The sequence below is a fragment of the Oncorhynchus nerka genome, linkage group LG14 (genome assembly GCF_034236695.1).
Source record: "Oncorhynchus nerka isolate Pitt River linkage group LG14, Oner_Uvic_2.0, whole genome shotgun sequence".
In the NCBI taxonomy this organism is placed as follows: Eukaryota; Metazoa; Chordata; class Actinopteri; order Salmoniformes; family Salmonidae; genus Oncorhynchus; species Oncorhynchus nerka.
This window is the reverse complement of record NC_088409.1, coordinates 43,174,614-43,201,812: the sequence shown is the minus strand read 5'-3', so window position 1 is coordinate 43,201,812 and position 27,199 is coordinate 43,174,614. Positions and strand designations below refer to the sequence as shown.

Below are 27,199 nucleotides of genomic sequence, written 5' to 3'. Positions count from 1 at the left end.
ACACTTGATTTCGCTGTTTCATAATCACAGACAAACAATACTGTATATATAAAAAAAAGGCACTACATACAACTATGATATGTCAATCAAAGACAATGTGCATAACCTTTTATGTCTGTTTCTGTGAACATTATATTCAGTGTGTATGTGTGCATGTTCATGTCAGCCACTCCTCTATGCAGCCTCTGAACACCGTCTCATTAGAATGCCATTAGCTGTGCTTCACTCCTGAGAGCACATACACAGCCAGGTCTCCACGAGCATGCAGTGTCTTCAGCCCAAACGAATCCCTAACGTACCACTATTCAAACGAGAGAGACAAAGAAGCACATAGTTACCCATCACATTATGACATGAACATTATCAATGATGGTAGATGATACCATTAAACTAACTTACTTCCTGGTTCCTCATCTCAACAATGGTCTCGTTAAAGTCATAAAATCCAAACTGACTGATTGAAGAGAACAGAAATGGTTAGTCCAATAGGTATAGAGTGTCACTAGTGTCGAGCCCACGTCTCAGAGATGCAACCAATGTGTGTGTAAGAATGCAGGATATACAACGGGCAATTAATTTAGTGTAAAATAATGGTGGTGATGGTGACCATGGATACCTGGACTCCCATGGTGTAATCACGCCATCATCTGGTCCTCCAATCAACACCAGCTTGTTGATACGCAGGAAGTTCTTCCTCCACTTTGATGATTAGAGAGAGAGATACATGTATTTGTTTTGAGAGTGAGACTAACTAGGTCTCTCCACATTTTATAGAATTTAAAACTACTTAAGCCAACAGTGTCAGTAGGGCCAGACTGAATCTGAAGTTTTATCAAATATATATATTCTGGGAAAGTATGTTAAGCCAAACTAAATTTGTTGCTACAAAATGTGTAGTTCTGTTCATTATGCAGACAAGGCAGTGTGAAAGGAGAAGTAAGGAACTTTGCTGGAGATTTTGTCTCTCCCTTATCAGTCAATGATGACTAATCAAATCTAGGTTTTCAGTTTTGGATATTGAGATTTCTGCAGTTAGGAATGCATTACAGTACCTGTCATTTCCCTGTGTGGTCTCTCTCCATTCAGCAGGGCCAGATAATTGCTGCTCCTCAGGAAGCATTCTCTTTGGTGTGGGTCTGGTAGGACAAAACATTTAAAAAAAGAACAGTTGTGAGCCTCTTTACTGTGCTCAGATACACATCTACAAACAAAAGTTCTGGTCCTCTATTTGTTCGACACCAAAGTTCCCCTTTAACTACCCAATTCTGTCTTACCATTCCAGAAATTTCAGATGGACCATTTCTGTCCCACTGAAGAGTAGCACACGTGAAAAACACGGGCCTTTAGATAGTGAGGAAAAAACAATGTCAGAATTTCTGTGTCTGTGGGAGAAGCACAACGAAAAGGCTAGTTAAATGTGTGTGGAACATATAATGTGTTTGAAGTTTACATTCGGCTTGCAAAGTTTAACTTTTTATTTGAAATGTGAGACATTAATACATTTTAGTTTTACTTTGTTGTATGACAAAAAGCAAAACTTCAATGTGTTAGAATTTGTTGGAGGAAATCATTTAAAAAAAGACCTATACATAGGCCTTGCTTGATAGAAAATGACTTATGAGAAGAAAGTGACCATCACTGACCTCCATACTGGCCAGCCTGTGGTGATGAGAGGGAGATGAAGGACTGGACATTATGGTCAGGAAGTGTAGAAATAAGTCCTCGGTATATCAGACCACCTAAGAGAAGCAGGGGGAGACAACATTAAGCAGACAGAGCTATATCTCTATGTCTTGTTCCAAAAATGCTAAATAACTGAGATAGAGAGACCTTGTGAGAAGCAGATAAGATGGACGCCATGCTATGCCTCCTGCATGATTGGATAGAACATATTTTTGAAGCCCTGCACCTGCACCCACAGTGGCGTCGGGCTGGCCATGTTATCATACAGATCTATCACTGACACATTGGTACCTGGATGGGCCTGTCAAAATAAGATACAAGAAAAAATTATGTACTTGAAACATGTTATCCTATCATATTATAACATACATTATAAACTGGGTGGTTCGAGCCCTGAATGCTGATTGGCTGAAAGCGATGGTATATCAGACGTTATACCACGGCTATGAATTTATTTTTACTGCTCTAATTACATTGGTAACCAGTTTATAATAGCAATAAGGCACCTCAGGGGTTTGTAGTATATTGCCAATATACCACGGGTAAGGGCTGTATCCAGGCACTCCACATTGCTGTATCCAGGCACTCCACACTGCGTTGTTCATGAGAACAGCCCTTAGCCATGGTATATTGACCATATACCACACCCTCTCGGGCCTTATTGCTAAAGTATAATGCTATGATGGGCCAATATTATAGGATGAAAACGTGTTTGCTCCTGGTATGGGGGAAATTATGGATGGATTACTTTTTTCTCTCTGGAGAATGTTTAACAGGACAATAGCCACATGTTTTTAGAGGAATGTGTTATGTTACATTTGTATCACAGGTGCACTAAAACAGGATCTTATAAAATTCTCTCTTCATGTGAAACTGTTTCCATTAATACTTTTTTGCCTTTTTAGTGCTTTTATTTATGGAAACATGTTGTAATATTTATATTTATTATTGGAGTTTTGATGGCCCAAAAAACATATGTTATCACTCACTTTATAGACTGTATAAAGTATAAGGAATTGTTTAGGGCCGTGAACAATGATGACCGGTTTGTACCCAAGCGTGTCGGCCAGGTTAACTCCACATAAGAGCAGCAGAAGTCCATTGATGTCCAACGATGCTCTCATTTTCAATTAAACCACCGAAAAATAAAGTTTGATTCCTTCAGCGTGCAGGAGATAATAATTGGTTACATAACCCTAGCATAATTGCATTACCCGAGAAATGTAAGTTCCAGTCTACTATGTTTACCTACTTTCATTATTACACATCTGTGTGGTGAGGTTCACGGAAGAACACACCCCTTTTCCCTTCATCTTATTTCATTGTCAGGCGCATGCTAGCCTCACTTGACTTTGAGTGTTTGGTGCCATCAATTTAGTTCACTGTAATTCAATGGTCACGACACGCACTTGGAAGGATGTTTACACTTTCCAGTCTGTGCCTAAATTCCACTCACAAAAGGATTAGACGGGAAATAATGTAAATGGATATAGATTAGACAGGTCTTTAACCATTGAGTGTAATGCAAAATGCCTCATCAACTAATGGTATTAACGATGACCGATGTACATAGCGGGAAGAATATGTTTATAATGCAGGCTCTTCATTCAGATGCAGATGTGCCATCATTTGGACAAACAAATTGCACACTGTTCTGATTGGGTTGTTCAGTACACCAGCCACCAGGGGGCAAAATGCAGAATCCTACCAGATATTTATTGAAACTCCGTAATTCCGCTTCCAGTTGTTTCACCATGGATGGAGAAATTAGCTAGCAAGAAGTTGTGGATATGTTTAGCTTAATAGGTGTCATTGTAACCAACAGGATTGTTGTTAGTAATGAGAGGGCTAATTTGAACTTCACTCGTTAGTTAAACGTCCACATATTAGTCAGGCGTGAAGCAAATTAACCTAAACTGACAAAGTTTTTGCTAAACTTGCTAGCTGTTGCGTGTTGTGCTGTTTCATATATCACCCCATGTTCATGGCGGTTTAAAAACAAGGTAATGTGGCTCGCTGGCTACCTATCTATGTTATGAATAGTTTCCTCTTCAGATCGTCAAAGAGAAAATAAGGGAGGGAAAGAAAAGCTACAGGGCTTTCACTTGGAAAGTCCCTACTAATGCTCATCCAGCGGATCTTTTCCGTTTTACAATTAAGCAGTACCGCACGAGGGGGTGTGGTATTGGCCAATATTCCACCGCTAAGGGCTGTTCACCTGCACGAGGCAACGCGGAGTGCCTTTACAGCCCTTTGCCGTGGTATATTGGCCATATACCACAAAACCCCCGAGGTGCCGTATTGCTATAAACTGGTTACAAACGTAATTAGAGTATTACAAATAAATGTTTTGTCATACCTGTGGTATATGGTCTAATAAAAATATTTTACTGCTCTAATTACATTGGTAACCAGTTTATAATACCTTTAAGGCACCTTGGGGGTTTGTGGAATATGGCCAATGTACCATGGGTAAGGGCTGTATCCAGCCACATCGCATTGCTTCGTTCCATAAGAACAGCCCTTAGCCATGATATATTTGCCATATACCACACCCCCTCCTTCCTAATTGCTTAAATATACCCGTGTGTAGCATAGGAATCTTGCTGTGGCAGCCATTCCCTGCTACATCATCACCATTGCTATAGAAGTTCCCCATTTATATGACATTTTATATACCTAGCACAGGAGGTTGGTGGCACCTTAATTTGGTAGAATGGGCTTGTGGTAATGACTGGAGTGGGATAAGCAATTATTATGAGCCATTTTCCCCTCAGCAGCCTCCTGTGATACCTAGTACTATGCAACTCTCTGTGTACATCTATACCGTAGCTAACTGATATTGTCTCCCTATTAGTGAAAATGGCAAACCTAGAGCAATGGGTGAGCGACAGTCTGCACGACATCCTCGGCCTTAGTGACAGATATGTCGCCCAGTTCATGATCGGCTCTGCGCGTAAATCCTTGAGCGCTCAAGACTTTGTGGCCCACCTCAAGTCGACGGGCACCATCGACATTAATCAGAGAGTGATCGCCTTTGCACAGGAACTATATGAAAAGGTCAAATGATTTGCTTTCTTTGTATTGAACTGCATGCTTGTTTCTTATTTTGACCGTGGTTATTGTGACCATCTAGTAATGACTTTCCGTCTATGTGTTTCAGATTCCTCGTAAACAAGTCGTTGAAAAGCCAGCCAGAGCGATAGAGCGACGTGTCATGGAGATTGAGAGGAAGAATCGAAATTACACCCTACTGTCGGACAGCGAGAGTGACGGAGAGGCGGTGAGGGAGAAGGAGAAGAAGAAAAGTAAAGACCGAGGCGATAAGAGGAAGCACCTCAGGAAAAGGGAGGAGAGTCAATCATCTAGTGAAGAGGAGACCCCTAAAAGGTAATCAACCTTGAATTGAGTTTCATGTTGCTTGCTTGTGACACATTCTACCTGCTTTCCTCTCCTTTGTTGCTTTTTAGCTAAATGTTGACAGCTGTATTTTACTTGTATGGACTTCAGGGAGACAGGATGCAGCTTCTGGAGTCTATGGTCTCATGAACTGAATTGCAACCATAAATACATTACAACAATGAAGCCAGTTACCCTGGAATGTTTTGATTGTTTTCACGCTGTGTAGTCTCCATTTTTCAGCTGCTACTCCTCTGTGGCTTCAATGTCTGCTTGAACAAGCCTCCACTTAGATTGTGTGGTTGGAGTTTCTAAAAGGCCCTTCATCTTTCTCACTAGTAAGCTGGGCCATGGCGACCAGAAGTCCAGTAAGAAGGATGAAGAGGAGGAGGAGGAGGAGTGGGAGAAGGAAGAGAGAGAACGTGTACTGGATCTGGAAGAGAGGGATGCCTTTGCCGAACGAATGAAACTGAAGGACAAAGACAAGACGAGGAACATCATGGAGAGAACGGACAAGAAGGTGGGATTGACTATCAATGACGCAATCCAACCCAGTCTATTTGACTTACTAGTGTACTTGTAGTTGTAGGTGTGTTTTGTGTGTTGGCTAAATGTTTTTCCATTACTTTTTCACCAGGGCTACGAGGAGGCTCAGAAAAGACTAAAGATGGCAGAGGAGGATCACAAGAAAATCGTGAGCACATTATTAAAATGCCCAGTAACTATTATCATATAATCGTCTAGGTATAAAAAAGGTATAAAAAAAAAACACAGTAAAATATAATTCATAGAACAGGGAAAGCCCCTGAGACTCATTATATGTCTATGGTCACCACCTATCTTTTCCTCTTTTCTATAGCTTCCAGAGTTGAGGAAGGAGTCTCGCAGGAACTACCTGTCCAAGAGAGAGGCTGAGAAGCTGGAGGACCTGGAGGCGGAGATCGCCGACGAGGAGTACCTGTTCTCCACGGACGCGCTGACGGAGAGGGAGCGGAAGGAGCTGGAGTACAAGCGCAACCTCAGAGACCTGGCCAAGGACTACAAGAAAGCCGGCGCCAAGGAGAAGGAGGAGAGGAAGAACAGATACTACATGCCGGAGGAGAAGAGGAGTAAAGTAAGGAGGAGATAGTTGGCTGCTAATGGTCCTGCCATGGATAGCCAGTACTCTTGTTGAAATGGAGATATGTAAAACACTAGGATCCGGGGCTTGATTATATATATATCTCGCTCACTCTCTATTTCCCTCTTCCTCTGTCCCTCCCTCTATCTCCGACCCTCTCTCTCTCTTTCCGTCTCTCCAGGATATTCCTCAGAGGGACATGGAGCTGGAGTTGGAGATGCCCATGGAGGGTGGAGGAGAGCAGGGTCGCTGGGAGGAGGAGAGGTTGAAGACCGCCTCGCTCAGCTTCGGGGCCAAGAAGGAGAGGGAGAAAGGGTTGAAGGCAGAAAGAGAGAAGTACCAGCTGATCCTGGAGGAGGACGAGATGATCAACTTTGTCAGCAGTGCCGTCATCATGAAGGGAACCCAGGATGAGAAGGTGGTTTGACACTAAGTTTTATCGTTAAAGGGTTTATCTCTGATAGATTGCAAGGAATAGAGCTATAATTATGGATATTTTGTCTGAAGGCTAGTTGAACAAAATGTTGCAATAATTCAAATTCAGAAAATATTTTACATTCCAAGCATAACCAGTCGCAATCAACCAATACACACCTGAGCTTCTGTAACATTTCAAACTGTGCAAATGACACATTTCCGTGTCACCATGAACAATAATGTACAATTGTAATGATGCCTTCATCTCTGTATGCTGTGTGTCTCCAGGAGCAGGAGCAGGCAGCCCTGTCCCAGGCGGAGGTCCAGAAGCAGTCCATCCAGGAGGTGAGGCGCAGCCTGCCCGTGTTCCCCTACAGAGAGGACCTGCTCCTGGCCATCCAGCAGCACCAGATCCTGGTCATCGAGGGAGAGACGGGCTCCGGCAAGACCACCCAGATCCCACAGTTCCTCATGGAGTCGGTGGGTACACATTATTCAAGGGGCCATGTCCATAAACGTTATAATGGGCACATATCAAAGAGGTCAGAAAAAAGCAGAAGACACATTTTCCATTGGACATTTTGTCTACGTTTGACAAAGTCATCTTGACTCTTCAATGTTTTGTCACTGTTTTTACTTAAAAAATTAAAACATTGTAGTCTTCCACCCTGATCTATTTGTGGCATTATGCTTTTCTGTGTATGTTAGCTTTGTTGACCTGTGGTCTGACTTTACATCTCCTAGGGCTACAATGATGGAGGCATGAAGATTGGGTGTACCCAGCCCCGTAGAGTGGCAGCCATGTCCGTAGCAGCCAGGGTGGCACAAGAAGTGGGCGTCAAGCTGGGCAACGAGGTGAAAATGGCACAACCACTCTCTCGCGCTCTCTCACTCTGATGAAGCACACGTAATTCTTACTGTATATGGTAGAAAACACAAACTCACCTTATTTGTCCAACCAACCCTTTCTTCCCCAGGTAGGCTACAGTATCCGTTTTGAGGACTGTACGTCGGAGAGGACAGTACTCAAATACATGACTGACGGAATGCTGCTCAGGGAGTTCCTGACAGAGCCTGATCTGGCCAGCTACAGGTACCACTATATGCCCCATCTGTCCTTCTCTTTAGACATGTTTTCCATATGTAGAGGTTTATGTTTAAAAGTGGTGTATTATGAAATGAAATAATCCCCTGCCATATTGTTTATAGTCAGTATGACAGGATAACAATACACGATCAACGATCCCTTCCTCTCTCTCAGTGTGGTCATCATCGATGAGGCTCACGAGCGGACGCTGCACACAGACATCCTGTTTGGCCTGATCAAGGACATCGCCCGGTTCCGTCCGGACCTGAAGGTGCTGGTGGCCAGCGCCACCCTGGACACAGAGCGCTTCTCCTGCTTCTTCGATGACGCCCCTGTCTTCAGAATCCCCGGCAGGAGGTTCCCTGTGGACATCTTTTACACTAAGGTGCCGCTGCTGACAATCTGTTTAGTGGAATGGCCTCAGGACAAAAGATTGCATCCCCATTCTCCAACCTTCTCCCAAAGTGCGCACTTCCCACCGGGGATTTAACATGGAAACTCCCTCCGGTCAATGTTTAAACCGATCTAGAGCCTTTAAATCTGTGACAGGAAGTGAATAAGTGCACTCTTTGAGGCAAGGCGGAAGAAATGGAATAATGTAAATACCTTTAGAATGTGAATAATTTCACTCGTGAAAAGTGCTGGATGATGCTAATGTACGTCAAAGATGTAGGCCAATTATCTGTTCTTCTGTTGTACTCTATCCTCTCTGGTATGGTTTGTTTACGACTTCCCTCTCTCTCAGGCTCCTGAGGCAGACTACCTGGAGGCCTGTGTTGTGTCGGTGCTACAGATCCACGTCACACAGCCCCCCGGAGACTGTCTGGTCTTCCTCACTGGACAGGTCTGACACACTCGCGCCTTGACCCCTCACTTCAACGCTGACGTTCACATTACGTCAGCTACTACGTCACGTCACATCTGCTCTCGCTCAACGTCAGATCCTACATCGGTCACTACACATTAGCTACTACGTCACGTTACATCTGCTCTCGCTCAACGTCAGATCCTACATCGGTCACTACACATTAGCTACTACGTCACGTTACATCTGCTCTCACTCAACGTCAGATCCTACATCAGTCACTACACATTAGCTACTACGTCACGTTACATCTGCTCTCGCTCAACGTCAGATCCTACATCGGTCACTACACATTAGCTACTACGTCACGTCACATCTGCTCTCGCTCAACGTCAGATCCTACATCGGTCACTACACATTAGCTACTACGTCACGTTACATCTGCTCTCACTCAACGTCAGATCCTACATCGGTCACTACACATTAGCTACTACGTCACGTTACATCTGCTCTCGCTCAACGTCAGATCCTACATCGGTCACTACACATTAGCTACTACGTCACGTCACATCTGCTCTCGCTCAACGTCAGATCCTACATCAGTCACTACACATTAGCTACTACGTCACGTCACATCTGCTCTCGCTCAACGTCAGATCCTACATCGGTCACTACACATTAGCTACTACGTCACGTTACATCTGCTCTCGCTCAACGTCAGATCCTACATCGGTCACTACACATTAGCTACTACGTCACGTTACATCTGCTCTCACTCCACGTCAGATCCTACATCAGTCACTACACATTAGCTAGGCCTACTACAAATCACACTACATCTACTAAATCACACACGTAGATCTACATCAGTCACTACACATTAGCTAGGCCTACTACAAATCACACTACATCTACTAAATCACACACTACATCTACTAAATCACACTACATCTGCTAAATTACACTACATCTGCTAAATCACACTACATCTACTAAATCACACTACATCTGCTAAATCACACTACATTTACTAAATCACACTACATCTGCTAAATCACACTACATCTACTAAATCACACTACATCTGCTAAATCACACTACATCTGCTAAATCACACTACATCTACTAAATCACACTACATCAGCAACCATCTTAAGTCTATTCATTCTGTATGGGACTCTTTAATGTGTAGGGTGCCGTCTTTCAGATACGGGTGTTAAACGGGTGTCCTGACTCTGGTCACTAAAAGATCCCCTGGCACTTATCGTAAGAGTAGGGGTGATAACCCTGGTGTCCTGGCTAAATTCCCGATCTAGCCCTCATACCGTCATGGCCACCTAATAATCCCCAGCTTCCAATTGGCTCATTCATCTCTCCTCCCCTGTAACTTTTCCCCAGGTTGTTGCTGTAAATGAGAATGTGTTTTCAGTCAACTTACCAGGTAAAATAAATACATGACACGTACATTTCTGCCAAGGTGTCTATCCTTACCGCTCTCCCGTCTCTCTATTTCCACAGGAGGAGATTGAGACTTGCTGTGAGCTGCTGCAGGAGAGATGCAGGCGTCTGGGCTCTAAGATATCTGAGCTTTTGGTGCTTCCCATCTACGCCAACCTACCTTCCGACATGCAGGCCAAGATCTTCAGCCCCACACCACCTGGCTCACGCAAGGTGAGAGGACCTCTTCTGTCCATTTAAACTTGTGCCACTAGGGGGTGCTCAAGGACCACTTTGGAAATATGTTTTATCCTCTGTGATCAAATAATGTTAGAAAATATGTATGCAACCCAACTGAAGGAGATGGCTGCCGTTTTAACGATCCCGTAACCAATTGTGTGTTTTTTTTTTCGCGTTTTATTTGTAACTTAATTTGTACATTATGTATTTTTTTTATTATGTGTGTTTTTACGCGTTTTATTTGTAACTTAATTTGTACATAATGTTTCTACCACCATGTCTTATGACCGAAAAGAGCTTCTTGATATCAGGGCAGCGATTACTCACCCCATACTGGAGGAATTCTTCTTCAACGAGTCAGACGGGAAGGATTTACTCCAGACACCCGACAAGGCCCTCGTCCCCGTCATTCGCAGGAGGAAAAAACAGAGATATCGTGGACTACGGTGCGGGTGCCTTGTAAGGATCCGTTACCGAGAGGGTAATCGACCTTTACAATCGGTCCTATTAGCCAACGAACAATCAATCGATAATAAAATAGACTAACTACGAGCACGTATATCCTACCAAAGGGACATTTAAAAACTGTAATATCTTATGTTTCACCGAGTCGTGGCTGAACGACGACATGATTAACATACAGCTGGAGGGTTTAAGCTTTTTTCGGCAGGATAGAACAGCAGCCTCTGGTAAGACAAGGGACAACGGTCTATCTATATTTGTAAACAGCTGGTGCATGAAATCAAAGGAAGTCTCAAGGTTTTGCTCGCCTGATGTAGAGTATCTCATGATAAGCTGTAGACCTCACTATTTACCAAGAGAGTTTACATTATATATTTTTTAGCTGTCTATATACCACCGCAGACCGATACTGACACTAAGACTGCACTCAATGAGCTGTGTACGGCCATAAGCAAACAGGAGAACGCACATCCAGAGGCGGCGCTCCTAGTGGCCGGGGACTTTAATGCAGGGAAACTCAAATCAGTTTTACCTCATTTCTATTAGCATGTTAAATGTGCAACCAGAGGGGAAAAAACTCTAGACCACCTTTACTCCACACATACAGACGCGTACAAAGCTCTCCCTCGTCCTCCATTGGGCAAATCTGACCACAATTCTATCCTCTTGATTCCTGCTTACAAGCAAAAACTAAAGCAGGAAGCACCAGTGACTCGGTCAATAAGAAAGTGGTCAGATGAAGCAGAAGGACTACAGGACTGTTTTGCTAGCACAGACTGGAATATGTTCTGGATGGCATTGAGGAGTACACCACATCAGTCACCGGCTTCATCAATAAGTGCATCGATGATGTCATCCCCACAGTGACTGTACGTACATACCCCAATCAGAAGCCATGGATTACAGGCAACATCCGCACTGAGCTAAAGGGTTGAGCTGCCGCTTTCAAGGAGCGGGACTCTAACCCGGAAGCTTATAAGAAATCCCACTATGCTCTCCAATGAACCAGGCAACTCGACAATACAGGACTAAGATTGAATCGTACTACACCTGCTCCGACACTCGTCGGATGTGGCAGGGCTTGCAAACTATTACAGACTACAAAGGGAAGCACAGCCGAGAATTGACCAGTGACACAAACCTACCAGACGAGCTAAATTACTTCTATGCTCGCTTCGAGGCAAGTAACACTGATACATGCGTGAGAGCACGAGCTGTTACAGACGACTGTGTGATCACGCTCTCCGTAGCCGATGTGAGTAAGACCTTTAAACAGGTCAACATTCACAAGACCGCAGGGCCAGACGGATTACCACGACATGTACTCCGATCATGCGCTGACCAACTGGAAAGTGTCTTTACTGACATTTTCAACCTCTCCCTGTCCGAATCTGTAATACCAAAATGTTTCAAGCAGAGCACCATAGTCCCTGTGCCCAAGACCACTAAGGTAACCTGCCTAAATGACTACCGACCCATAGCATTCATGTCAGTATCCATGAAGTGCTTTGAAAGGCTGGTCATGGCTCACATCAACACCATTTGCGTACCGCCCCAACAGATCCACAGATGATGCAATCTCTATTGTACTCAACACTGCCCTTTCCCACCTGGACAAAAGGAACACCTATGTGAGTATCCTATTCATTGATTACAGCTCAGCGTTCAACACCATAGTGCCCTCAAAGCTCATCACTAAGCTAAGTACACTGGGACTAAACACCTCCCTCTGCAACTGGATCCTGGACTTCCTGATGGGCCGCCCCCAGGTGGTAAGGGTAGGAAACATCACATCTGCCACGCTGATCCTTAAGACGGGGGCCCCTCAGGGGTGTGTGCTCAGTCGCCTCCTGTACTCCCTGTTCACTCATGATTGCATGGCCAGGCACGACTCCAACACCATCATCAACTTTGCCGATGACACAATAGTGGTAGGCTTGATCACCGACAACGATGAGATAGCCTATAGGGAGGAGGTCAGAGACCTGGCCGTGTGGTACCAGGACAACAACCTCAATGTGATTAAGACAAAGGATATGATTGTGAACTACAGGAAAAGGAGGACCGAGCACACCCCCATTCTCATCGACAGGGCTGTAGGTGGAGCAGGTTGAGAGCTTCAAATTCCTTGGTGTCCACATCACTAACAAACTATCACGGTCCATACACACTAAGACAGTCGTGAAGAGGGCACGACAAAGCCTATTCCCCCTCAGGAGTCTGAAAAGTTTTGGCATGGGTTCTCAGATCCTCAAAAGGTTCTACAGCTGCACCATCGAGAGCATGGTTGCATCACTGGGTTGCATCACTGCCTGGTATGGCAACTGCTCGGCCTCCGACCGCAAGGCACTACAGAGGGTAGTACATACGGCCTTGTCACGCCCTGGTCTAAGTATTTTGTGTTTTTCTTCATGTATTGGGTCAGGCCAGGGTGTGGCATGGAGTTTTTGTATTGTGGTGTGTTTTGTCTGGGGGTTTTGGTGTGTAGGTTAGTGGGATTGTAGCTTAGTAGGGTGTTCTAGGAAAGTCTATGGCTGTCTGGAGTGGTTCTCAATCAGAGGCAGGTGTTTATCGTTGTCTCTGATTGGGAACCATATTTAGGCAGCCATATTCTTTGGTTGTATTGTGGGTGATTGTCCTTAGTGTCCTTGTTCCTGTCTATGTTAGGTTACACAAGTATAGGCTTTACTTTACGTTTATTGTTTTTTGTAGTGTTTTGTATTAGATTCGTGTTACGTTTGTTTATTAAAACATGGATCGCAATCTACACGCTGCATTTTGGTCCGACTCTCACCATATGAAAACCGTTACAGGCCTAGTACATCACTGGGGCCAAGCTTCCTGCCATCCAGGACCTTTATACCAGGCAGTGTCACAGGAAGGCCCTAAAAATTGTCAAAGACTCCAGCCACCCTAGTCATAGACTGTTCTCGGCAAGCGGTACCGGAGTGCCAAGTCGAGGTCCAAATAGCTTCTTAACAGCTTCTACCCCCAAGCCATAAGGCTCCTGAACATCTAATCCAAGGGCAACCCAGACCACTCTTTTACGCTGCTGCTACTCTGTTTATAATCTATGCATAGTCACTTTAACTCTACCTACATGTGCATATTACCTCAATTACCTCGACTAACCGGTGCCCCCGCACATTGACTCTGTACCGGTACCCCCTGTATATAGCCTCACTTTTTATTTTACTGATGCTGTTTAATTATTTGTTAATTTTATTTTCTGTTTTCTACTTATCTTTTTTTAATTAAAAAAATGTGTTTTTTTAACTTAAAGCATCGTTGGTTAAGGGCTTGTAAGTAAGCATTTCACTGTAAGGTGTACACCTGTTGTATTCGGTGCATGTGACAAATATAATTTGATTTGATCACTTAAGACATCATTCTTCAGAATCCTGCCTCCGTGTTTCTCATTCTCTTTTTGATGTTCTGTATAAACACATTTTCTGATGTACAGTGTCCTCTGTTTCCTTAGGTGGTGGTGGCCACTAACATTGCAGAGACCTCTCTAACCATCGATGGGATCATATACGTCATAGATCCAGGCTTCTGCAAGCAGAAGAGCTATAACGCCCGCACTGGGATGGAGTCTCTGATTGTCACGCCTTGCTCACGGGTAACACGCTAGCTTTGGTTTTTAAACGAGCCATTTCATGGTCATTGTCCTAGAAAGTATCATTCATGTGGCTCTTGTCGGGGTTATTGTACCGGGGTTGTGGAAGGTGCCTCTTGCCAGTATTTCAAACACCCGTTTCTTTGACTGTTTTTCTGTAGATTTTGTTTTTAGTTCTCTGGACAACATTCTGACCATTTTGTTGACTCCATCTGTGTTTTGATTCACCACAGGCCTCAGCCAATCAGCGAGCAGGTCGTGCAGGCAGAGTGGCTGCTGGGAAGTGTTTCCGTCTCTACACTGCGTGGGCGTTTAAACACGAGATGGAGGAGTCCACCGTGCCCGAGATCCAGCGAACCAACCTGGGCAACGTAGTGCTACTGCTCAAGAGCTTGGGTATGGAACAAATGCTTTATGGAACTAAATCATGTTACAGTGATAAGTCAGAAAACGACATGTTTTAAAAAGCACAGAAGTCCTCTTGAAGTAATCCACTTAAGTATAGTCTGTAGTTCACTATTATGAGTTTGACTTACTTGACTTATTAGTTTGAGCTCCTAGTGGAGCGAATGGCCTGGGCCTCAGTATGAGTGTCTTAAACCCAGGTGTCGATTTGTTTTACATTAGAGTATTTTTTCCTGACAGGAATTAATGACCTTATCCACTTTGACTTCATGGACCCGCCCCCTCACGAGACCCTGGTGCTAGCTCTGGAGCAGCTGTACGCACTGGGTGCACTCAACCACCTCGGAGAGCTCACCAAGGTAACTAACGCCTGACTGTCTATCAAAACAACGGCACCATTCCAATACTTTTATATCGCATTGTCACCGTTCCCTCCTCCTTTCCTTGTTAAATCAGTTGAATAAGAAAAAGGCTTCTACGGCTATCCCATCTCAATTTAATGTTGGAAATAAGACCTATAGTGATCCTGATGTTATCTCATGTGAATGTAATAACTTTTTTTGTGAATGTGGGTTCCTCTCTGTCAATGAAAATCAAAAACATACGTTAAGGAACATTTCCCTTCTCTGCGTTAGTTTGATCCACCTGGTGTAATGGAGGTGATTGGTAACTTAAAGAAATCAGCAGCAATTAATGATAAGGTGCCTTTTTGGTGAAATCAGTGTCTTCCTCCGTTATTGAGCCTCTAACGTATATCTTACTTCACCAAATCAATGCAAACTGGTATTGTTCCTAAAGATTTGAAAATGGCCAAAGTTGTCCCCCTATATAAGATCCAAGATCTTTTACAAATTATTGCACAATATCTGTACTACCATGTTTTTCTAAAATCCTAGAGAAACTGGTGTATAAAAGAATGTTGAATGTTAAACCAACACTGTATTATATATAAGCACCAATATGTTTTTTTGTAAAAAAAAAAAAAAACTACTTGATTTGGCTCTTTTATAACTTGAGGATAAAATATCTACAGCCCTGAAGAACAATGAATACGCTCTTAGCATCTTTCTAGATTTATCGAAAGCGTTTGAAACAGTTAATCATGACATATCACTTGCTAAATAGTTTTCATGATTATACATGTGGCTATATAATTCCGTATATGATAGAGAACAAGTTGTATATACAAATGGTTGTGCATCTCCCGTACTTCCCATTCTTTTTGCTGAGGATACCAACTTATCAGACAAGAATTTTGATTCAATAATCAACGAAGCCAACTCAGGCATGGGCAAATTTTCAGAATTTCCAGATAATTTGTTTATCTTTAAATGATAAAAAAAAAAATGGGCTTCATTGTATTTACTGGTAAGAATAAGAAATATTTTTAAAAGAGCCAGAATCACAATTGGTGGGAATGAAATGGACCAGGTTTCATTTACTAAATTCCTAGGTGTTCTAGTTGATGAGAAGTTGTCCTGGAAAAATCATATTCACTTTGTGTGCAGCAAAGTGGTAAAGTCCTTTGGTGTCATCAGAAAGATAAGTGATTTGGGTCATCAGGCTTGCTTCCTAACACTATACTATAGCTTCATTTACCCGTATCTCATTTACTTCAATTATCATTTACTTCAGCATTAATATACTCAAATGATGCACCGTCGTCTACAAATATACATACCTCCCAGACAACTTACCTAAACCCTTCAATTATTTAAAAATTTTAATTGAACCTTTTATTTAACTAGGCAAGTCAGTTAAGAACAAATTCTTATTTACAATGCCTGGATTCGAACCAGGGCCTCTTGCACTGCCTTACACCGCTGCGCCACTCGGGAGCCCAAATTAATTCAGGTTAATTCCCAAATCACTGCGATAACCTTTACCCTCCCACTGCCGCACCTCACATAGTCAATTCTCTAGCCGATACAGAGGTTTCATACTCTGGAATTCCTATCTTCACATTGCCAAAACATCATCATCCCTCAATAACTTCAAGCGTAGACTAGGGGTCAGCCCGATGAACCAAACTACCCAGTAGTCTACTCCTTGTAGCCTAACCCCCACTCTTACACACACACACATACAGTGGGGCAAAAAAGTATTTAGTCAGCCACCAATTGTGCAAGTTCTCCCAATTAAAAAGATGAGAGAGGCCTGTAATTTTCATCATAGGTACAAATCAAATCAAATTGTATTTGTCACATACACATGGTTAGCAGATGTTAATGCGAGTGTAGCGAAATGCTTGTGCTTCTAGTTCCGACAATGCAGTAATAACCAACAAGTAATCTAACTAACAATTCCAAAACTACTGTCTTATACACAGTGTAAGGGGATAAAGAATATGTACATAAAGATATATGAATGAGTGATGGTACAGAGCAGCATAGGCAAGATACAGTAGATGGTATCGAGTACAGTATATACATATGAGATGAGTATGTAAACAAAGTGGCATAGTTAAAGTGGCTAGTGATACATGTATTACATAAGGATGCAGTAGGTGATATAGAGTACAGTATATACGTATACATATGAAATGAATAATGTAGGGTATGTAAACATTATATTAGGTAGCATTGTTTAAAGTGGCTAGTGATATATTTTACATCATTTCCCATCAATTCCCATTATTAAAGTGGCTGGAGTTGAGTCAGTGTCAGTGTCAGTGTGTTGGCAGCAGCCACTCAATGTTATTGGTGGCTGTTTAACAGTCTGATGGCCTTGATAGAAGCTGTTTTTCAGTCTCTCGGTCCCAGCTTTGATGCACCTGTACTGACCTCGCCTTCTGGATGATAGCGGGGTGAACAGGCAGTGGCTCGGGTGGTTGTTGTCCTTGATTATCTTTATGGCCTTCCTGTAACATCGGGTGGTGTAGGTGTCCTGGAGGGCAGGTAGTTTGCCCCCGGTGATGCGTTGTGCAGACCTCACTACCCTCTGGAGAGCCTTACGGTTGTGGGCGGAGCAGTTGCCGTACCAGGCGGTGATACAGCCCGCCAGGATGCTCTCGATTGTGCATCTGTAGAAGTTTGTGAGTGCTTTTGGTGACAAGCCAAATTTCTTCAGCCTCCTGAGGTTGAAGAGGCGCTGCTGCGCCTTCTTCACGATGCTGTCTGTGTGAGTGGACCAATTCAGTTAGTCTGTGATGTGTATGCCGAGGAACTTAAAACTTACTACCCTCTTCACTACTGTTCCATCGATGTGGATAGGGGGGTGTTCCCTCTGCTGTTTCCTGAAGTCTACAATCATCTCCTTAGTTTTGTTGACGTTGAGTGTGAGGTTATTTTCCTGACACCACACTCCGAGGGCCCTCACCTCCTCCCTGTAGGCCGTCTTGTCTATGACAGACAAAATTAGAAAAAAAATCCAGAAAATCACATTGTAGGATTTTTAATGAATTTATTTGCAAAATATAGTGGAAAATAGGTATTTGGTCACCTACAAACAAGCAAGATTTCTGGCTCTCACAGACCTGTAACTTCTTCTTTAAGAGGCTCCTCTTTCCTCCACTCGTTACCTGTATTAATGGCACCTGTTTGAACTTGTTATCAGTATAAAAGACACCTGTCCACAACCTCAAACAGTCACACTCCAAACTCCACTATGGCCAAGACCAGAAACAAAATTGTAGACCTGCACCAGGCTGGGAAGACTGAATCTGCAATAGGTAACTAGCTTGGTTTGAAGAAATCAACTGTGGGAGCAATTATTAGGAAATGGAAGACATACAAGACCACTGATAATCTTCCTCGATCTGGGGCTCCACGCAAGATCTCACCCCGTGGGGTAAAAATGATCACAAGAACGGTGAGCAAAAATCCCAGAACCACACGGGGGGACCTAGTGAATGACCTGCAGAGAGCTGGGACCAAAGTAACAAAGCCTACCATCAGTAACACACTACGCCGCCAGGGACTCAAATCCTGCAGTGCCAGACGTGTCCCCCTGCTTAAGCCAGTACATGTCCAGGCCCGTCTGAAGTTTGCTAGAGAGCATTTGGATAATCCAGAAGAAGATTGGGAGAATGTCATATGGTCAGATGAAACCAAAATATAACTTTTTGGTACAAACTCAGCTCGTCGTGTTTGGAGGACAAAGAATGCTGAGTTGCATCCAAAGAACACCATACCTACTGTGAAGCATGGGGGTGGAAACATCATGCTTTGGGGCTGTTTTTCTGCAAAGGGACCAGGACGACTGATCCGTGTAAAGGAAAGAATGAATGGGCCCATGTATCGTGAGATTTGAGTGAAAACCTCCTTCCATCAGCAAGGGCATTGAAGATGAAACGTGGCTGGGTCTTTCAGCATGACAATGATCCCAAACACACCGCCCAGGCAACGAAGGAGTGGCTTCGTAAGAAGCATTTCAAGGTCCTGGAGTGGCCTAGCCAGTCTCCAGATCTCAACCCCATAGAAAATCTTTGGAGGGAGTTGAAAGTCCGTGTTGCCCAGCAACAGCCCCAAAACATCACTGCTCTAGAGGAGATCTGAATGGAGGAATGGGCCAAAATACCAGCAACAGTGTGTGAAAACCTTGTGAAGACCTCTGTCATTGCCAACAAAGGGTATATAACAAAGTATTGAGATAAACTTTTGTTATTTACCAAATACTTATTTTCCATCATAATTTGCAAATAAATTCATTAAAAATCCTACAATGTGATATTCTGGATTTTTTTTCTAATTTTGTCTGTCATAGTTGAAGTGTACCTATGATGCAAATTACAGGCCTCATCTTTTAAGTGGGAGAACTTCCCAATTGGTGGCTGACTAAATACTTTTTTGCCCCACTGTACACATACAATCAAACATGTTTTTTCTTGTATACTGAGTATATTATGTACAGTTATAGTTAGTATACTTTGTTTAACTGATTGAACACACTTTTTTTTGTACTTATATTTGTGTATTGGTTTTTGTGATGTGGTTTTTATCTGTACTGCTTTGTCTTTCCATTTATTCTTTGGTGCGAATAAATATAACCTAAAAAGTGAAAATTACCTTTGGGAATTAAGGAAGGCTATATAATAGGGCAAATAGATTCCATCACCATTAGACAGGTGAATGAACATATTGGCTTCTAATACCTTAGAAAGGTGACTATTTGATGTGAAAGGTCATGTAATGTGTGTTGTGTTCCAGTTGGGCCGCAGGATGGCTGAGCTGCCGGTGGACCCTATGCTGAGCAAGATGATCCTGGCCTCAGAACAGTGAGTCTCTATGGCAATCTTTCCTCAGAACAGTGAGTCTCTATGGCAATCCTGCCTCAGAACAGTGAGTCTCTATGGCAATCCTGGTACTTGCCTGGAACAAATGATTTGATTTGATTTGACAAATGATCATCTTGGAATTCATTATTCTTATTGTTCTGTTACCTTGCTCATCTTTCCCCTTTCTCTATCTTTCCCCCTCACTCAATACTATTGAGTGCCAATTATTCAACAGGACATGAAATACCTTTTGTTTTTCACTGAACATTTCCATCTTCCTCTGTCTCTCTAGGTATAAGTGTTCTGAGGAGGTGTTGACCATTGCTGCTATGCTGTCTGTGAACAACTCCATCTTCTACCGGCCCAAAGACAAGGTGGTTCACGCTGACAACGCCAGGCAGAACTTTGTGGTCCCCGGAGGAGACCATATGGTGCTGCTCAACGTCTACACACAGGTCAAGAGGATTGGGTTTGATAGTTAGGATAAAGATGTGATACTACCTCACTTTGTTGTTTTCACTTGTTTCATATAAGGTTTCAGGGTAGCAGTTCTGGGTCATATTCATTTGGCACCAACTGTAAAAAAAATAATAATTTAAAAACGGACTGAAACATGGAGGGACTACCTGAACGTGTCCAATAAGAACTGCATTTTCGTTTTTCTGTTGGAAACCATTTTACCATGGTAATGCCCAAATGCAGGAGAAGGCATCTAGGTTTAGCAGCGGGCTGATCTTTGTCGGAGCAGCGGGTCGGGGGGCCGGAACATAATTATTTGTACACTGCAAATTGAAAACAAGTAAGCCCAAAAAGAGGTTATAATCGAAAATAATCATTGATTACATTGAGGCACGATCACATTGAGGCACGACTCCTTTTAAAAATCATTTGTGGGAATACTTGGGAACAGATTATCTATATTTAACTCTTTTTTTTTCTGAATCCCTGGTAATTTTAGTATTTTTTGACCAAAAACAAAAATCCTAAAAAAACGTTAAATAGTTGGGGGCTGAAAAGCCCCTGTTTTGTCCTGATTTTGGAGCAAAACTCAAAGTTCTATGTCAGGGTTTCCCAAACTTGGTCCTCGGGACCCCAAGGTTTTTGCCCAAGCACTACACAGCTGATTCAAATAATCAACTAATCATCAAGCTTTGATCATTTGAATGAGCTGTGTAGCGTTAGGGCAAAAGGCAAAAAAAACGAAACGTGTTTGGGAAAATCTGTTTTGTTTTCGGTCTGTGATATTGACTGCTTCATTTGTCCCTCAGTGGCTGGAGAGTGGCTACTCCACCCAGTGGTGCTATGAGAACTTCATCCAGTTCCGCTCCATGAAGCGGGCGCGGGATGTCAGGGAGCAGCTGGAGGGCCTGATGGACAGGATCGAGGTGGAGGTGTGCAGCTCAGGCGGCGACATTGTGCCCATCCGCAAGGTCAGTGTGACTGTGAATGCACCTTAAACTCATGACAATGAACACATTATAAAATCGCTTCATCTTGTAAACCATTCATTTTTTAAAAACACCCTCCTAGAGCGTAGACCAGTGTTTCCCAACCCCAGTCCTTGGGTACCCCCTCCCCCCCAAACAGCACACCTGATTCAACTTGTCAACCAAACATCAAGCTCTCCATGTTGAATCAGGTGCTTTTGTCTAGTGCTACAACTAAAAGTGTGCTGTTGGGGGTACTGGAGGAACGGAGCTGGGAAACACTGGCCTAGACCACTTTGTTCCACTTCTAATTTGCTGTGTTACCTGACACCAAGACAATGTGTGAATATGCTTCACACGACATCTGTGTGCTTGCCCCTTTAAACCAGTGACTGTGCAAATTTAGCAGCAGATCTGAGGGATTGAATGGACCCCTTTATAGGTGATGGGATTAGTTTTTGTCTGCTCATGAAAACAGTTGTTAAATCATGCCGGTTGGAGAGGCAGGTTGAGTTCACTTACTATGCATCTGAATGGACACTCTGCTTTCCCAATTCCCAACTTCATCATCATAGTCCATCCTCCAGTGAAACTGCTACACAAGGACTCCCCAAAAGGCAGTCCGTGGGTTATTTTAATTGGAAACCCAAGTAATTAAAAAAAATATATATATATTGTTTTAATAATTTTGAAAAGACTATTAAATCACCAGGAAATCATTTCAAAGTGATTTTAATTCTGGAAATATGTTCCCAAGTATTCCCACGCATAAATAGATTGTATGAAATCAAGGTTTGAAAGGACTGTTTTTGTCAAATACTAAATCTGTTTGGGATTTTTGTCAATTGTCAGTGTACAAATGATTTATTTAATAACACATGATTTATTACAAATTATTTATTTATAACTATTCCCCCCCCACACACCATCCACTCAAAGAAGAATTGGCCCATGGCTGAATGTAATTCGGGACCCCTGTGCTAACCCCTTTCCCCATTTCAGTAACACCATCACCACTCACTCTCTCACAGCGTGCACACATACATTCACTCATACATCCTCTTTGTCCCTCTTACTGATACTTCATTTCAAAATATGTATTTTGACCTCAAATGGACAACCATGTAAAATAAAGGTGAAATAAATAGAAAGGATCTCTCTCAGGCAGTGACGGCGGGGTACTTCTACCACACGGCGCGGCTTAGCAAGGGGGGCTACAAGACGGTGAAGCACCAGCAGACAGTCTACGTCCACCCCAACAGCTCCCTGTTCGAGGAGCAGCCCCGTTGGCTCATCTACCACGAGCTGGTCTTCACTACCAAGGAGTTCATGAGACAGGTCTTTCATCAGTACTAGTAGACTTGTGGTCATGTTTGTGTGTATGCTTCTCCGTGTGAGACAGATCTGGAGTCAGATGGAATCAATCCACCACCGTGAAGGACAAAGTAAAACTTTAGGGGAGAGTTGTTGCTGTCTTGCCACTGTTGTTGTTATTATTATTATTATATCAAGTGACTCCAGGTAGCATTGTCTTTGTATACAGTATTATATACAATGCCTTCAAAAAGTATTCAGACCCCTTGACTTTTTCCACATTTTGTTAACGTTACAGCCTTATTCTAAAATTGATTAAATAAATACAAATTCTCAGAAATCTACACACAATACCCCATAATGATAAAGCGGGAACAGGTTTTGAGAAATTTTAGCAAATTTAAAAAATAACCAACAGAAATACCTTACTTACATAAGTATTCGGACCCTTTGCTATGAGACCCGAAATTGAGCTTGGGTGCATCCTGTTTCCATTGATCATCCTTGAGATGTTTCAACAACTTGATTGGAGTCCACCTGTGGTAAATTCAATTGATTGGACATGATTTGGAAAGGCACACACCTGTCTAAAAAAGGTCCCACAGTTGACAGTGCATGTCAGAGCAAAAACCAAGCCATGAGGTCGAAGGAATTGTCCTTAGAGCTCCGAGACAGGATTTTGTCGAGGCACAGATCTGGAGAAGGGTACCAAATAAGGTCTGCAGCATTGAAGGTCCCCAAGAACACAGTGGCCTCCATCATTCTTAAATGGAAGAAGTTTGGAACCACCAAGACTCTTCCTAGAGACTTGTCGGGATCGAGACAAAGATGAAAGGAGCAAAGTACTGAGAGATCCTTGACGAAGACCTACTCCAGAGCGCTCAGGACCTCAGACGGGGGTGAAGGTTCATCTTCCAACAGGACAACGACCCTAAGCACACAGCCAAGACAACACAGGAGTGGCTTCGGGACAAGTCTCTGAATGTCCTTGAGTGGCCCAACCAGTGCCCGGACTTGAACCTGATCGAACATCTCTGGAAGGACTTGAAAATAACTGTGCAGCAATGCTCCCCATCCAACCCAGAGGATCTGCAGAGATGAATGAAAGAAACTCTCCAAATACAGGTGTTCCAAGCTTGTAGCATCATACCCAAGAAGACTCAATGCAGTAATCGCTGCCAAAGTTCGCCTCACAAGTCTTCAACTGGCAGCTTCATAAAATAGTACCCGCAAAACACCAGTCTCAATGTCAACAGTGAAGAGGAGACTCCGGATGCTGGGCTTCAAGGCAGAGTTCCTCTGTCCAGTGTCTGTGTTATTTAACCCATGTCATCTCTTCTTTTTATTGGCGAGTCTGAGATATGGCTTTTTCTTTGCACCTCTGCCTAGGAGGCCGGCATTCTGGAGTCGCCTCTTCACTGTTGAAGTTGAGACTGGTGTTTTGTGGGTACTATTTAATGAAGCTGCCAGTTGAGGACTTGTGAGGCGTCTGTTTCTCAAACTAGACACTAATGTACTTGTTCTCTTGCTCAGTTGTGCACCCGGGCCTCCCACTCCTCTTTCTATTCTGGTTAGAGCCAGTTTGCTCTGTTCTGTGAAGGGAGTAGTACACATTTTTTATTCAATACCAATCAAACGTTTGGACACCTGCTCATTCAAGGGTTTTTATTTATTTGTACTATTTTTTACATTGTATAATAATAATGAAGACATCAAAACTATGAAATAACACATATGGAATCATGTAGTTCCCACATATGCTCAGCACCATTTATCTGCTTTTCCTTCATTCTGCTGTCCAACTCATCTCAAACCTTTTCATTTGGGTTGAGGTTAGGTGATTGTGGAGGCCAGGTCATCTGATCCATCACTCTTTTTCTTGGTAAAATAGCCCTTACACAGCCTGGAGGTGTGTTGGGTCATTGTCTTGTTGAAAAACTAATGATAGTCCCACTAAGCACAAACCAGATGTGATGGAGTATCGCTGCAGAATGCTATGGTAGCCATGCTGGTTAATTGTGCCTTGAATTTTAAATAAATCTCCAGCAAAGCACCATCACACCACCACCTCCATGCTTCATGGTGGGAACCACACATGCGGAGATCATCCGTTCACCTTCTCTGCATCTCACATGGCGGTTGGAACCAAAAAGCTCAAATTTGGACTCATCAAACCTAAGGACAGATTTCCACCTGTCTAATGTCCATTGCTCGTGTTTTTTGGCCTAAGCAAGTCTCTTTTTCTTATTGGTGTCCTTTATTAGTGGTTTCTTTGCAGCAATTTGACCATGAAGTCCTGATTCACATAGTCTCCTCTGAACAGTTGGTGTTGAGATGTGTCTGTTACTTGAACTCTGTGAAGCATTTATTTGGGCTGCAATTTCTGAGGCTGTTAACTCTAAAGACCTTATCCTCTGCAGCAGAGGTAACTCTGGGTCTTCCTTTCCTGTGGCGGTCCTCATGGGAGCCAGTTTCGTCATAGCGCTTGATGGTTTTTGCGACTGCACTTGAAGAAACTTTAAAAGTTCTTGACATTTTCCGGGTTGACTGACTGTCATGTCTGAAAGTAATGATGGACGGTCGTTTTTCTCTGCTTATTTGAGCTGTTCTTTCCATAACATGAACTTGGTCTTTTACCAAATAGGGCTATCTTTTGTAAAGCACCCCTATGTTGTCACAACACAACTGATTGGCTCAAACGCATTCAGATGGAAAGAACTCCCACAAATAGCCTTTTAACAAGGCACACCTGTTAATTGAAATGCATTCCAGGTGACTACCTCATGAAGCTGGTTGAGAGAATGCCAAGCCGTGTGCAAAGCTGTCATCAAGTCAAAGGGTGGCTACTTTGAAGAATGCCAAATATTAAATATATTTTGATTGGTTTAACACTTATTTTGTTTACTACATGATTCCATATGTTATTTCATAGTTTTTATGTATTCAATATTATTCTACAATGTAGAAAATAGTTTAAAAAATCAAATTAAAAAAAAGGAAAAACCCTAGAATGAGTAGGTGTGTCCAAACCTTTGACTGGTACTGTAAATGAGCAAAAAGTTCTAAACTTGGTTTTGTTTTATCATTGTGTTAGATTGAGGGTAAAAAATGCAACATTTTAATACATTTCAGATTAAGGCTGTAACATAACACAATGTGTAAAAAGTCAATGGTTCTGAATACTTTCCGAAGGCGCTGGGACAGAATGGCAGACGGAATACGATTGAAGGGGCTGTGCCGTTATTCTTACATTACTTTGAATGAATGTTAATATATTTTCCCCCTTTATTTGAACTTCTTTCTCTGCCTCTCAAGGTGATTGAGATAGACAGCAGCTGGCTGCTGGAGGTGGCTCCCCACTACTACAAGAACAAGGAGCTTGAGGACAGCAGCAGTAAGAAGATGCCTCGCAAACAGGGCAAGGCCAAGGAAGAGCTGGGCTAAGGACCGGAACTAGAAAATACTTTCTCCCCTCAGAGATAAGACAGCCAAGCAGGGCTGCCATAAGGAACAGAGATTTTGTTTTTAAACCTTTGAGGCCCTTGAGCCAAAAAAAAGGTACTGGATAAAAACTTGCATGGTTTGTGGGCTTATTCATCATAAACCACCTATCGGAGCTAGACGAGCTTGATGATAAGGAAATGTTATGCACTTGGACTGTCAGTTTCCTGTGTCTGGTATGATGCAGGGTCCAGGGTGAAGTTTCCCCAAGGGTACAGATCTAGGATCAGCTTCCCTTCCCCATGTCCTAACCATTAGGGGGGAGATGCAAAACTGACCCAATTATCAGCATCTAGGTGTAACTTCACCCTGCTCCATGATGCAGAAACAAGCAGCAAGACAGATGAAAACAAATGGCTACTGCTTTGTATGTAATGGCCAATGACCAGCAGAGAGTTAGCATATTTACTTTCCCTAAATAGTTCACTTTTTTGCCCAATGTCTGGATGTTATTGGGGTTGTAAATGTATTTTCTTGTCCCAATTACACCTAACAGACGGACAGCCAACAATTCTGTGTGTATTTGACTCTAGTATGGTTCCACTATCTCTTTCATTTTCTATTGGAATAAACTTTTTACAGGCACTTGCTTTGTCCTGCTTAGGCGCTAAGTGTTTGTTTTTGTTAACATGGGAGTGTCTGACAGTTTACAAAAGTTGCCTGTCCCCATTATTCATTAACCGTATGATAGCCCATACATAGAATTAGCTACTTCTAGTCTTTGATTTCCTTGTATGAGGAAGTTCAGAGTATCAGGGCTATATTTAGGTTGCTGCTTTGCCTGTTTGAATGGCACAGGATAATGTATTTTTTACCATTATCATGTAAATCCTGGGATCAGGGTTTGTTAGTTGAAGTGTGTGTTTTATGGGTTGTTAGGATTTTCTGGGATCAGCCAATGGATACAACCAATTTCAAACAACTGAAGCGTGATGTGATCTCAGGATGATGTGCACATCATTAGTTTGACTATAGTGGCTTCAAGAATGTTTTCAACTGAATTAAATTAGCAAGTCATTCAACACTAATAATCTGGCTGATGTTCATTGGACTTTTAAACCTAATGTC

At 42.8% G+C, this 27,199-nt stretch overlaps 1 protein-coding gene and 1 pseudogene across 1 annotated transcript; one reads left to right on the top strand and one right to left on the bottom strand.

Moving 5' to 3' along the window:
• Positions 1-113: 113 nt before the first annotated feature.
• Positions 114-2,807, bottom strand: LOC115142058 (lysosomal thioesterase PPT2-A-like; annotated as a pseudogene).
• A 608-nt stretch (positions 2,808-3,415) lies between these two features.
• Positions 3,416-26,716, top strand: LOC115141152 (pre-mRNA-splicing factor ATP-dependent RNA helicase DHX16-like). The gene is made up of 21 exons (XM_029679835.2): positions 3,416-3,686; positions 4,541-4,743; positions 4,847-5,073; positions 5,422-5,602; positions 5,720-5,776; positions 5,942-6,196; positions 6,384-6,620; positions 6,908-7,099; positions 7,364-7,474; positions 7,597-7,712; positions 7,881-8,091; positions 8,452-8,550; positions 10,030-10,182; positions 14,132-14,272; positions 14,503-14,665; positions 14,915-15,033; positions 19,822-19,889; positions 20,182-20,344; positions 21,158-21,319; positions 22,481-22,654; positions 25,946-26,716. The coding sequence occupies exons 2-21, from the start codon at positions 4,546-4,548 to the stop codon at positions 26,072-26,074; spliced, it is 3,156 nt and encodes a 1,051-aa protein (XP_029535695.1). The 5' UTR covers positions 3,416-3,686; positions 4,541-4,545; the 3' UTR covers positions 26,075-26,716.
• Positions 26,717-27,199: the final 483 nt, after the last annotated feature.